Source organism: Dermacentor variabilis, chromosome 9 (genome assembly GCF_050947875.1).
Source record: "Dermacentor variabilis isolate Ectoservices chromosome 9, ASM5094787v1, whole genome shotgun sequence".
Classification (NCBI taxonomy): domain Eukaryota; kingdom Metazoa; phylum Arthropoda; class Arachnida; order Ixodida; family Ixodidae; genus Dermacentor; species Dermacentor variabilis.
The window spans coordinates 111,169,246-111,183,501 of NC_134576.1; the positions used below are offsets into that span (position 1 = coordinate 111,169,246).

The window sequence follows — 14,256 nt, forward strand, 5'->3', positions numbered from 1 at the left end:
TTCTCTTGAGCGCGTGGAGGAATGCCGGGTGACGTGATGCAGGACGGCGTGATACCGGGCGGCGTGATACCGGACGGTAGGCCAGACGGGACAGGAGAAGCGCTGCTGGTCATGGTGTCGGTCGTCGTGTTCTTTCGACTTTGAGTGTCGGAAGTCCAACTACTGGACCAATGTTCGGAGCGCGTACTTGACTGCGAACGAGGATATATTGAGAGTGGGAGGAAACGCTTTCTTCTGTTTATTTGGAGGGACGCTATATGCGTATAAAAGGTTTGACGTGTATTTGTTATTTAGGCTTCTAGATTGCCAAAACAGCAGTCTTCGTAGATGTAGAGATTCATTATTTGACGCACAATAACGAACATAACGAATGGGAGGGACAACTGCTGTTAGGTTGACGAAACTCTCAATCCCTGTATCTCGAATAGGGGCCAGCATTAGGTCATAGAGATATTGAACGATACATGACGTTGCAAGCTACAAACAATTCACATATATTGACAAACGTGCAAGGTATAATCACACCAAACACAGCAATACAAAACAAGAATTACAAGGGACATCCGTTATATATGTTCGCATGAGTAACTCCACGGTGAAGAAAACACAGCAAGAAATTTACAATAATATGTAATTTTTTAAGCATTTAACAATAAGAAATTACTTAAAATAAAAGGCACGCTTTGAGAATGTTTTTTTATGACTTTTGTATGAGGGCCGCCATTCTCAAAATTCTGACAAATAAGTTAGTCAAGAACGTAAGGCCTGGTATGAGTAACTTTAGTGATTGAGTAGTGCATCAAAATAACCCTCATACACGGCATGAGTAAGCATGCAGCATACATATACCTTAATATATGCGGTGCTCCACGGCGACACCAACGCCGAGGGCGAAAGATTTGCTCGGAGTGATCATACAATTGCTATCGCAATAATAGCGATTCATTAATCCCTTTCAGGCTAGTCAAGTTTAAGTAGTAGGTCGCTTTCTAAAGTAATTTAACGTTTTTTCTATATTTATGCAGAAGACACTCGTTGGTGCGTGCCACATAAAATTCAAAGCTATCACTAAGCATGACGTAACGTACGCGAAGTATTACCAGGAAATAAAGGTCCACGCAAATTATAGCCATGGCTCAAAAAGCGCGATCCTCAAAGTGCGCATGAAATGACGTCGCAAAGCCCCTGGATGCGTACTCACCATGGTAGAAGTCCCTTGCTTCGATTGACATGACATGTCTCTCCTGAACGAGGCTCTCGTGAGGAGGCCGAAACGTCAGTTAAGAAAAAAAAGGTGTCACTTTGGTCGGCAACTGTTTCCTGTTGTCGCCTTGGAACGACTCGTTCGAGTGGAGCTTGATCAGCGGCTCGTCCGGCTGCTTCCCCTGCGTGAAAAAAAAAACAAAAAAAGAAAACGAGGCGAACATTGTTGGTGGATGTGGCGTGTTGTCGTAAACGGGCACCGCCTACTCACCGGCCGAACTCGACTCTCTTCTCTCCACGACTGGCAAGTCGAAGAAAATTTTGTTCCCTGGTTTTGGAAACCGCCCCCACGGATGGAACGCGCCGAACACACTTCCTTGTCGTCTTCTTTGCTCGACCGTAGTAATTGGTCGAGCTCGTGCGTTTGGCAATATAAGCGCGCGTTCTCGCAAGCGGATCGGTGGGCTTGTGTCCCCGTATGGTTTAGCTCTAAATATACTCAGTACAGTGATGAATCGCACGGCGTATGAATCTCTATTACAGGGGCATAGTACAGTTCAGTGGGGTGAACAGAAGTACAGTAGGAGCTGAGGCTTTCTCTTCAAAAGTAGGGAGGAAGACGATGAAGTTCCAGTGTAGCTTATTATGACGTATTGTACGCATTAAACCGGTACCCACAATCAACAAAGAAAACGCGTTTATATCAGCAAAGCAATAACACTCCTACTTGTCCTTTTTTCCCGGTATGAAGAAAGCGTAACTTATAACACTCGGTTATTCTCTTGCTCCGGACATGCGTCGTGATCTGCTGAGAGGAGATGATGAAGAAGGTAAAGCGATCGAAATGTAGATACACGGTATTTAAATCTGTATTAGCAGTACTAAAATTATATTGACATTGCTCGGTCATTTGCAATCAATTCCGGTTACATACGTCTGTAAGGGACCAAATGATGTCGAGGCCCATGCCGATGAGACCTTCTTCCCTAATTATAGGGCACCTTATTGCGGTAAGCAGCGCAAAACAGGGAAAGGAAGAGGTGAGGACGCCACAGAAAAGATGGTCTGCCTGCAACGTTAGTCACCTGTAAACGTGGGCTCACGTCGCAACGTAGCTTTTTTTTTAACCCATTGCACGTCATGAGTTTAGAGCAACGCAGAGCGCATTTAGGGAGTCAGAGCGACAGATCTTCAATGGCAGAAAATTGGAGTTGTCAGCCGGAGTGTCATTTAACTTCCTTGCGCCACATTGAGGGCCTGCGCAGTTGGCTATATGTGGTCCAAACCTCTTTTCGCCGAAACGATTTCCGACGCTGGACGCAAGATGCCCACACCCGATATTTTGCGACACGGGGCCCTTAAGTGGCATCTTTAGCTCGGGCCCAACTCCGACGCGGCATATTCAAATACATGTAAAACGCCAAGAAGTATTTCTGACATAAGCCCTGGATCGATTTTAATAAATTTTGTTGCATTTGTGAGAAAAACTTGAATGCTAGTGACCATTGGAACCGGAACTGCGATTTAGGGCTTGAATTTTGTTAAGAGAATTTTCAACAATTCGGAAGTTTGAAAAACATAGAAGCACGAAGTTTAGAAACGCATAGCTCTGCATCAAGGACAGATATCGCGGTCCTATGAACTGCATCCATTAGATCAATGAAAGCGCACAAATTTGATGTCATCTTTCATCTTACGTGAATTTATCACGTCGCTTACAAGGGTTCTGCAAAAGCTCCATTTCCAGGTTACTAAATTTTTTTAGATTCATGTGTAACATATCAATTTTGTCCGCTTTAGATGTACTAATAGATGCATTTCACATATTTGTATATCATTTTTCGTTGATGAGTTGGAGTTGTAAACTTGATAGTTTCGTTTGTTGAAAATTTTACTTTCCACAATTTTTAATAAAAAATTCCCAACCTAAATCAAGAATTCGAAACCAACAGTCACTAGATTTTTGAGTTTTTCTTTTCAATAGAACAAAACTCGTCAAATTTGGTGAAGTGGTTGCCGGGAAAAACGAATTATTCTTTTATATGTATTTATATAGGAGCACCCGAGCTAAAGCTTCTTGTTAACGCTGCCGCGTTTATGTACCCAAAAGCAATCACGGCAACATGCTAGGGATATGAACAAGTCCGCTTGTTGCTGCTGCAGCTATTGTTCTCTCGTGATTAAAGCACTTCGCCGCTGCGTAAGAAAAGTCCGAGATTTCGACAAAATTAATATTTATTTGGAGACCTGCGACAGAAACTGAATCAAGACCTGCGACAGAAACAGGTATTTGATCCAGTTGCTAAAAAAGAAAAAGAAAATTTACGAATATGCTATACATAACTCAATTTCTACAACATTTCGGCGCTAATAAATGCGCGCGCATTAATTTGCCGAATTGAATTGTCCCGGGCAAATGCTAATTCCGCCCGCGCTTCACGGTTCTCCACCGCTTCCTCTTCTTCCTCCCATTGGGCAGTGACGTTGAGCGCCACGGTGCCACACGAGTACTCTTCGTTGCGGGCCCTCCCGCCTGTCTCCGAGGTGTACGGCCGGTCGCCGTCTTCATTGGTCACGGACGCGGCCTCGGTCTCAGTACTAGCGGTAGTGGTGCGTAGTCGTACGCTACGCACGACCGAGAACCGCATGGGGGATTGGAGGGTCTTCGTGCTTGGGTGCCTGCAAGACCGAGTGACAGGGAATCATTATTGCTATTAAGAATTTTAGGGGCGAAACTTAATTCAGCTTGCGTTATGTCTCTGTGTATCTATGCATGAATGTCGGCGTCTAAACTGCTTCCCTACTAAAGTCACTAAGTAGGCAGTGGTTTGATGGGCAGAGCGTCGGGCTGCGGTGCTGAGGCAAGCGGCTTCAAAAACTAGAGCCACTGGGTTTCAAAACCCGGACCTGTCATTCTCTTCAATAAATATATCTGGTGCCAGCTTACTCGCCGCAGGGGAATGCGGGAGACCGAACTCTGCGGCCTTACACAAGTCTACCTTATTAGTAGGATTGTATACACATACCCGTAGTACCACCTGCGCCGCAAAGACGAAGAGGCGGTAAATAGCGTCATCCGCTCGGAGTACAAAGCGCCAATTGGACTGCACCAGTCCGCCAGCACACAGCGTCTCCTACAGCTTGGAGTATACAACACCCTCACAGAGCTGATAGAGGCACACAAGACTGCGCAGATACTCCGTCTTTCTCGAACACGGTCGTTACATTCTTAACCGTCTTAACATTAACCCTACGGGTGACATCCACCCCACTGCTCCCCTCCCGACTGGAGTCGGCTGGTGATCAAACCCATGGCCAAGAATATGCTACCGGCCGCCACGATAGGCACCGCCAACTGAAGGCACAAGCCTTAGACGTCACCTACTCCATCGGCAAGCATGCCACGTACGTGGACGCGGCAAAATGCGACTCTAACGCATACGTAGCCTGCGCAGCGACGCCAACCATCACTCTCATCAGCACCGCCACAATGCGCACACACTCCTCCACCGCTGCTGAAGAGGTCGCGATCGCGCTAGCCATCGCGGATCCCCGGACCCGCACGCTTCTCAGTGACTATAAACAAGCCATCCAAAATTTCTAAAAAAAACTTACTTTGTCTCCCCGCCGCGCACATCCTCCGCGGTTGAGCTCTCGACAGAACTTTAAGCTTTGTGTGGGTACCTGCTCACGCGGGGAACTCTGGGAACGGAGGGGTCGACCGTTTAGTCCGAGGGCTAACTACCCGGGAGGCCGGCTCCTCGAACCCGGCTGCTCTCGAAGAGGCCCCCAAATCCTATGCTGACATTACTGATTTCTGCAAGGAGACGAGACGCGTGCACCCGCCTCCCATCCCGACCTCGACCGAGCGCAAGCCACCATGCTTCGCAGACTGCAGACCGATTCCATTCCCAGTCATTCTAGGGTTCATTTAATCACTGGCGGGGATTACGACCCCGCCTGTACTAAGTGCGCTCCCGGAGTGTTCGCCACTGCGAGGGTAACCCTCCCTCACAAGCATTACTGCCAGCTCCCTCCGAGGAGGGTTGCAGCCAGCTGCTGACAAGAGCAGACAAGGAAACACAACTGGCACTCGTCTAGCGGGCCCAAGACGTCGCCCCCACCTGGGAGTCACACTAGGCCTACCTGCCCTGTTTTCCAACACTGCAGTGGCAAATAAAATAGTTTCTGTCTCTCTCCCTCTCTTGGATTGCAGTGTATATGTCAATGGGCATGTGCTACCTATGATCATTATATAAAACATGTTATCCGCAATTACGCATCAGCGACAACATGGAATGCTAATAGCATTAAGGTCGACAATCTTCTTCAAAGGATGGATGAACTACCAGGTTTTATTACTGCGCTGAAATAGCCCTGTTTAAGTTCAAGTTGGAGCTACGTAGGGCTATAAGGTGTGCTTCTTCGCTGATGTGAAAGTAACGCTATTGACTTAACATGTGCCAACTCGAGATAACGGTGACAGTGCGTGTTGTAGCGATAATTTGTGGCGACTATACTCGCGCGCCACTTCCTCTGGCAATGAAAATAAAGGTATGCAGGAGAAACAAGCGCAAGAGGACTCCTGAAAAAGAAAGTAACAGAAAAGTTTCGTATTCTCCTCCACATTAATATAGGCTGGGGAAGAGGAAATTCAAGCATTTTTATAAGCATAGCAACAAACTAAGATGAACCATGGCACTGAGTTTTAATTTTGACTTATTTTTGGGCTTTTCCTCGTTCGGGCAAATACGAGACCGCCGTGTGTGGAAGCTGCGCTGATTCAGCATGTGGTCCAAGGAATCGAAACCGCCGTCAGTCTTTGCCGGACTACACGGCGTAGTAACACGGCGTAGTAACACGCTCGTACCCCGTAGCTTTCCCTTCGCTGCTACATAAAGCGATGAGTGCACGGACGAGGTCATAAACGCCGCGTGAAACCCGACACTGCTTTCTTTATTGAAAATGTTCGCACGACGCGCGTCTTCCACAAGCCAGGCCTAACCGCTGCACAATACGCGCGTCACGCTACGACTGCCATGCGTACTATCGGCGCAAAATGAAACGCGAACAGCAAAGCTCGTGGCCGAAGCAAAGCTGGAAATAGTGCGCGCCGTCCAGACGTCACCTTCGACAGGCGCGCACGTCTGGTTTGACAGCACAGCATGACGATGCTGCCACTGCGCTTCGATGTTTTCGTTTCTGATCTGGTTTTTTTTATTTGAAATATTTGAAAACGAGAAGAGAAAAACCGAAGAAAGCTGAATCTGAAACATGACCGTATGGGGCCGAGTACTATCACACAGTGTGGCGAAACGACAAGCCAAAAACGATGCGTGCCGTCCAGTTTGCACCACCATCATTACTGCGCAGCCATCTTTTTTCGCTTTCGAATGCAAGACAACCAGAACAGAAACGAACATATCACAGTGTAGTGGAAGCATCGCCAGGGCAGTGGGCTCTCACCGGAACTGCACGTCTTGCAATGGCGATGAATGCAGGGCTGGCACTGCACCTTCAGTCATGCTTCGCTCACGCTATCCAATGTTCGCGTTTCGTTGGACGCCGATAATACGCTGTATGTAACAGTGAGCGATGATGAGGAGCATCTACTGTTCCATATGCTTCCGCCGCTTTGTTCGTTGTCACGCTGAGTTATGAAAATTAAATTATGGGGTTTTACGTGCCAAAAACCACTTTCTGATTATGAGGCACGCCGTTTCAAGCTTCAAGCATTGAAGACAAGTTTATGCGACCGTCGAGATAAAATTCTTGACACCGCTATCCTGACTGTCATGACCGATCTTCACCGTTGTGCAGACACTAATGCTGATTCTCTAAAGTGAGCGAGGCAACCGAACTTCTTTGCGCTCCCGTCAGGCCTGGAACGCCGATCTGTCTCACCTACACCGAACACGCGCGGAGGCTGTGTAGCGCAATGTCGGCCGCCACCAACTCACCTTACAGCACGTATTAGACAGAGTAATGTTTTTGGCTTAGTGTCAACTACCTCATAGCATATACTGTAGAGTTTTCTGCAATTTGCGAGAGCCATTTGGCGCTGGTGTCCACGGCAGCCGCAAGCGTCGCCATTGAGCCAGCTAAGTAATAACGCTTACTGGTCGCAACTGAATAAACTTGGTCGTCGTGGCTTGAAATCACCTTCTCACTGTGAGAGCTGATCAATTTCAGCAAGACCTTGTGCTATAAGTAGAACTGAAATCACGTCAAATCAAATCGAATCCTATTTACGTCATGAAAAAAATTAATGCGCGACATGTGCTTTCAAAGAATCACATAGCTGTAACAGCACTTCCTGATTCGTATGCATCTGCGCTGAAAATAATTACCATCAGGCGCTTAGTATACACTTTCGCTCGGCAACTTAGAAAGATAAAGCGTGATAGGCAAGGTCACGAGAACGGTTGAAGACGGAGGGACGAAGACAAGGCAACTCTGTCTGCTGCTGAATGCTCTCATGTTAGCTCATAGGTCTGAACGAAAGGCTTCCCTTTAGCAAATTTAGTGCGGCACTGTAGGCCATTTAGCCTCCAGTAACCTCGTGAGTACCCACCACTTTCTAGACGTTGTGAATGGCGCCGCACGTTTCAAATGAGCCGAGTTACTTCCATAACAATGCTACCGTTATAAAACGTTGCCAAAGATTGCTATCCCGCTATTATCATAGCGACTAGTTTCGCCTCCATACATGCAAAGTGCCAGCGCAGCACCCTCATCTCCAGTCTTAGTTGCGGCCGCTGTTCTTTCATCGCTGACAAGGGCTCTGGTTGACCCTAAGCGGCCATATTCGGTCGAGAATGCGGCAAACATTTCAAGCGGCTCCGTTGAGCAGGCAAGCGAATGAACGGATGATGTCACAGCCCAAAGTTTCTTTCCTACTTTTTCTAACCACGGCGGTATGAGGCTCCTAACGGCGGGGTAAATGCCCCCGCTATCCACCGCTGCGGAGTATCACTGTATACATTTCAAAAGACATGAAAACTGTTTACAGCGCAAACACATGCAACCACAAAGTATAAGGGACAGGACACACTTTGGTTGCATGTGTTTGCGCTGTAAACAGTTTTCATGTCAAGTATGCACCAACTCTCCCAGAAAGAAGTTTTAATAATAACATTTCAAAAGACTCGGTGCTTTTTTATCTATACACATGCGTTGCACTGATACTTTACGCTACCCTATAGTGCAACGTCAACGAGAACTGGACCACTGCGGCTATGGTAATGATGATTAGTTTGCTTGTGTCACTGACCCATTTCATGCACCGCCTACGACACACCGCCTGCGTTGCGGCTATATGTAGAATGCACATTTCACGTTCTAAAAAGTGTGCTGTCAAGTTGAACTCACGGCTCGGAGAGGGCTTTCAAATCCGAGTTCTTTGGTGTATCCACGATGGGCCTGGGCTGGGACTTCAGCGCGGTGCCCGAGAACATGGCGTTCTGTAGAGCGCGTGGAGAAATGCCTGGCGGTGTGACGCCGGACGGCGTGATACCGGGTGGCGTCATACCGGACGGCGTAATACCGGACGGTAGGCCAGACAGGACAGCAGAAGCGCTGCTGGTCATGGTGCTGGTCATCGTGTTCGTTCGAATTTGATTGTCGGAAGTCCATCTACTGGACCAATCATCGGAGTGCGTGCTTGACTGCGAACGAGGATATATTGAGAGTGGTAGGAAAAGCGTTCTTCTGTTTAATTGAAGGGACACTATAGGCGTATAATAGGTTTGACGTGTATTTGTTATTTCGGCTTCTAAAACGCCAAAACAACCGTGCTGCAAAAGCAGTCTTGGTAGAGGTAGAGCTTTATTAGTTGACGCGCAGTTACGAACATGAAGAATGGGAACGACAACTGCTATTTGCTGGAAGCTCTCATCCCCTGTATCTCGAAGAGGAGTCAGCATTAGGTCACAGATATATCGAACGATACATGACGTTGCAAACTACACCCAATTCAAATATATTGCCAAACGTGCAAGGTATAATCACACCAAAAATAGGACTACAAAATAAAAATTTCAAAGGATATCCGTTAAATATGTTCGCATGAGTGATTCAACGGTGAACAAAACACAGCAAGAAATATACAATAATATGTAATTTTTTAAGTATTTAACAATGAGAAATTAGTTAAGGTATGCGGTGAGAATGTTTTTTATGACTTTTGTTTGTGGGCTGCCATTCTCAAAATTCTGACGAATAAGCTAGTCAAGAACGTAAGGCCTAGTATGAGTAACCTTAGTGATTGAATAGCGTATCAATACAAACCTCATATACGAAAGGACTAAGCATGCAGCATACATATACCTAAATAGATGCGGTCCTGCACGGCGACGCTAACGCCCACGGCGAAAAATTTGCTCGGAATGTTCATATAATTGCAATCGCTATAGTAGCGATTCATTCATCCATTTCACGCTAGGAGAGTTTACGTAGTAGGGCGCTTTTTAAAGTAATTTACCGTGTTGTATATACGGATGGAGAAGACACTCGTTCATGCGTCCAACACAATATTCAAACCTATCACTTAGCATGACATAACGCACGCGAAGAATTACCAGGAAGTAAAAGTCCACGCAAATTATAGCCATGGCTCAAAAAGCGAGATCCTAAAAGTGTGCATGAAATCACGCGACCCCGCTCTTTGGGGCGTACTCACCATGGTAGAAGTCCCTGGCTCTACATCGAAGGACATGACTCTTGCTGAACAAGGCTCCCGTGAGGAGGCCGAAACGTCAGTTAAAGAAAAGGTACCACTTTGGTCGGCGACTAATTGCTGTTGTCTCTTTGGAACGACTTGTTCGAGTGGAGCTGGATCAGTGGCGCGTCCGGCTGCTTCGCCTGCGTTAAAAAAAAAAAAACGAGGTGAATATCGTCGGAGGTGGTGGCATGTCGCCGTAAACGAGCACCCCCTACTCACCGACTGAACTCGACTCTGTTCTCTCCGCGACTGGCAAGTCGAAGAAAATACTGTTCCCTGGTTTTGATGCCGGCCCAACGGATGGAACGCGCCGAACGCTCTTCTTTCTCGTCCTCTTTGCTCGAGCTCGTCGGTTTGGCATTATGAGCGCGCGCTCTCGTCAGCCACTAGGTGGACTTGTGTCCCCGTGTGGTTTAGCTCTAAATATACTCGGTACAGTGATGAATCGCACGGGTATTGCTCTCTATTACAGGGGGCGCAGTACAGTTCAGTGGGATGGCCAGAACTGCATTAGAAGCCGGCGATTTCTCTGCAAGCGTATGGCGGCAGAGGATACATGTTGCAGGGTAGCTTATTATGAGGTATTGTAGGCATCAAACCAGCAGCCACACTCAACAAAGCAACAACGATTATATTAACAAAGTAATAACATTCTCACTTGTCCTTCTTTTTGCGGTTTTATGGATGCGTAAATTACAAGGCTCGGTTATTCTCTTGCTCGAGGCATGCGTCATATTCTTCTGAGAAGAGAAGATTATGAAGAAGAAGGTAAAGCGATCGATATGTAGATACATGCCATTTAAGTCTGTATTAGCAGTACTAAAATTATATTGACATTACTGGGCCAGTTTCAATCGAGCCCGATTACATATATACGGTCTGTGCGGGCTCAAAAGTTGTCGAGGCCCGTGTCGGTGAGATCTTCCCATTATTACAGGGCACTTTATTGCGATAAGCAGCGCAAAACGGGGAAAGAAAGAGGTTAGGACGCAACGGAAGGGACTGTCTGCCTGGAATGTTAGGAAACATTAAACGAGGGCTCGCGTTGCAGCATAACATTTTGTTTGGCCTATTGCACGTCATGACTTGATAGCACATTCTGGGAGTGAGAACGACAGATCCTTAATGCCAGAAAATCGGAGTTGTCATCCGGAGTGAAGTACCTCTAGGTTGCTACTACTACATTCTAGGAAAGAGGTTTTGGGGCAGAAGGAAGGCAGATGTGAAAAAAGGAGAAGGGGCCTATGGAGGAGTTCAAGACGACGAGGGCTGCACGGTATACTACTTAAGCCTGTGGTACAGCAGCTCAAGAAGAGTGCGTTCAATTACCGATGGTTTAGATTGCAAGTCAGGTATTGTGAATGCTCTTTCAGATCACTTCGTGTTAATATTCGTTGATGATTTTCTCAATTTATTTTGCCCGTCTGTCGCATTTATAGGTTTATTTTGTTTGTATCGAAGCTGCTCTCCTTTTTCTCTCACTGTCTACAGCGCCTACCGCCCATGCGTAGATGCCCACTAGTTAACCACTTTATTTGCCTCAAATGAAGTCCTGATTGATGTGCCACTCTCGCAAAAGCTAGAAGTAGGAGTCCAGGACATTGCGCTCTGTAGGCGATATAAGTGCAACAAGAAAGAAAAGACTACAAACATTCGCGTGCCTGCCAGATTTGGCGTAAACACACGTGTTCGCGTCCAAGAAGAAAGGAAGCAGACGCCGTCAGAGGTAGAAAGATTAAACGAAACCTGACGTTTCGACCCGAATATGGCAGCCCTGTTCACAATCAATCACACTCTTCTTATCGTGTTGTTGAGAACCTTCATCGTGAACAAGGCTTCCCTGTGTAAGCCGAAACATCAAGTTCTTGAATGGTATTTTCACCTTGGTTGGAGTCTGCTTTCGTCTTCGCCATGATTGTTCCCGAACAGAGTCAATATTGCGAGACTCCCGACTTTATCACGCCGGTGTTCAGTTGCACGCGAGATAATGGAGGTGTCTTCAGCGATCAAGCGACACTTGCGAACTTATCTAGCATACCCACGAAATTGATTTGGCGTTTTAAAAAGCCGCTACCTGTGTCAGTCCATTTCACGGAAAGATACAACTCGTCCTTTTTACATCATCCTTCAATGTACGATATATCTAATGCGATCGTTGTAAGGGCAGTTGGCCAGTGAGGTATGCTTTGGAAGCATAATTTTTACTGTCAACTAAAAATAAGTGTAGTAAGCATCCAAAACAACATGACCTACAACTGTGCGGAATAGAACTAGTGCACAGTTTGTAATCGAAAAGCAGAAAGGAATCCTTGCGTGCAGATTTGTAGCAAGTTTTCGCAAAAAATGTATTAGTGATTTCAATTTCTTGATTAGTGACGACCTACGTCAGTGTGGAAAACAAATTTCTTGGCGAGAAGTAGAACAAAAGTAGAAAAAAAAAACACATTCTGGGGGTTTATGTGCTAGGACCACAATACAATTATGAGACATGCCATAAGAGGGGACTCCGGGTTAATTTTGGGCACCGGGGATTATTGAACGTGCACCAAATGCATGGTACACGGGCGTCGTTAAATTTCACCCCCATCGAAATGCGGCCGCCGCCGCCCGGATTTCAGCCCGCGCCCTTGGGCCTGGCAGCACAACGCCAAAGCAACTATGCCACCGTGGCAGGTGAAAGGAAATCTTTGTGGAATTGTAGAAACATGTTTTTCACAAAAATTTGCAATCTTTAAATAAGGGTTTCGGTTTCTTTGGATATGGCTAAGCCCACCAGTGGGTAACTGTCATGTGTTAACGAACTAACATATACTTTACTAGAAGAAGAAGAAGCGATACACCCGTTGAGCAACGTCTTTTCACTGAGGAACGACCAAAGAACCAACTACCACAGACTTTGCGAGGTAAGCAAAATGTTTTCGCCTCACCCAACAAAGCCCCCTTCTGGCATCCTCAAAAATGCATTTATTTACGTTCTTTTGCACGGCAGGCTGTTGGCGCGTAATGGCTTTGGATGCGCAAAATCTGGAACACCGTGTTGTCAGCACCAGACACCATTAATGATTATAGGGCTGTACACTTAAAACAGTTCTGGTAATGACATGCTGCCTAACGCAAGGTAGCTTCAGTTTGCCGTGTTCGGAAACACATGGTCAAAGCACAATACAAAGAATCCGTCCTTTCTTTTTATTTACGCTCCTTACATTTCTCACATTCTGTTGTTCGATTATATGGCGGCTTTTGACTATTAGTGTCGGTAATTTTTCGAGATTCTAACCAAGTGTAGACGAAAGTACTTGCACGTATGCATGTGTTTGGGAACTTCGACATTACGGAAACAGCAAGTGATTGACTCGACGACGTAGAAAAATAAGGTTGACGTAGCGAACACATACACTCACTGACGCACGTCAAAACTTCGTTAGACACTTAAGTGAATCGTCGCCATAAGTTCTAGTTCTTTTATTGTCTATTGGTATAGCAGCTATTACTTCTATAAACTATGTTCATGTAGCGCGTTGCTTACAATGTAAATGTTTCCATCGCGCAGTGGTTATATGGTGTAGTGATCCCAGTACGAGCCTAAAACAGCGCTGTTCTTAAGCTTTATTTAGGGTTTTCCATTACGGGAGCGGGGGGGGGGGACGTCCTTCAGGCGAATTCCTCGAAGCACAAGGGCATTAGAAACCGGTCTTTCAAGTTAGTTAATCAGTATTTCAGAGGTGGAACTTTCAGCTGCTTAGCATAAGTCGGGAGTACGCCAAGTTGTTCATCATTCAGAGATTGGCTTAAAAATCTGGGGTTTCGTAAGCAACGCAGACCGTTCGAGAAGCCGCAATGGGGGCACTGATACTCGGTCCTTGCCACAGAGAATTAAACTACCGACAACGCGCTCAGCAACTCAACTCCATCATTCACTCAGTCAGCAAGGTGGGGGTAGCGCTACCCATACATTCATCACAAGACCGAAGACTGTGCCAATGGTCGTGGCACACATCTTGCCCAATTCTTATCAAGCATACTTGGAAAACTAAGGCACACGTTGAGAAAGATGATTCTAAGGAACGTGGACAATTAAAGTTAGTGACAGTGGCCCAACAAAGGAAGCTTCAGAATTGAGCAAAGGTTTCACCAAGGGAACGTGACGGGACGCGGAGTTCGGGGCGAGGACTTTGGGGCGAGGACTCCCCTTATTTAAACGATGACTCCAATGTGAGCCTTCCCATGTTTGCCAGCTGTTCAACTAAACTGAGGTGATAGTCCTAGTGCTTATACACGTTGTCTATCCCACATGAAAGTACGACAATTCTTACTTGCGATCGCAGGGCATC

The 14,256-nt window shown here is 46.4% G+C and overlaps 1 protein-coding gene and 1 long non-coding RNA gene across 2 annotated transcripts in view; both read right to left on the reverse strand.

Moving 5' to 3' along the window:
• The window catches only part of LOC142557299 (uncharacterized), a 37,705-nt gene extending 27,466 nt beyond the window's left edge, over positions 1 to 10,239 (reverse strand). The window contains exons 1-2 of the mRNA XM_075669030.1: positions 10,145 to 10,239; positions 9,884 to 10,065 (exon numbers count right to left, since the gene is read on the reverse strand). Coding sequence (XP_075525145.1) covers positions 9,884 to 9,919 — 36 coding nt within the window. The 5' untranslated portion in view covers positions 9,920 to 10,065; positions 10,145 to 10,239. The remainder of the gene's footprint in view (positions 1 to 9,883; positions 10,066 to 10,144) is intronic.
• Positions 52 to 1,561, reverse strand: LOC142557300 (uncharacterized). Its single transcript, XR_012822752.1, has 3 exons — positions 1,475 to 1,561; positions 1,202 to 1,385; positions 52 to 191 (listed from the first exon to the last, which is right to left on the reverse strand). It is a non-coding gene; the product is annotated as an uncharacterized LOC142557300 (long non-coding RNA).
• Positions 10,240 to 14,256: the final 4,017 nt, after the last annotated feature.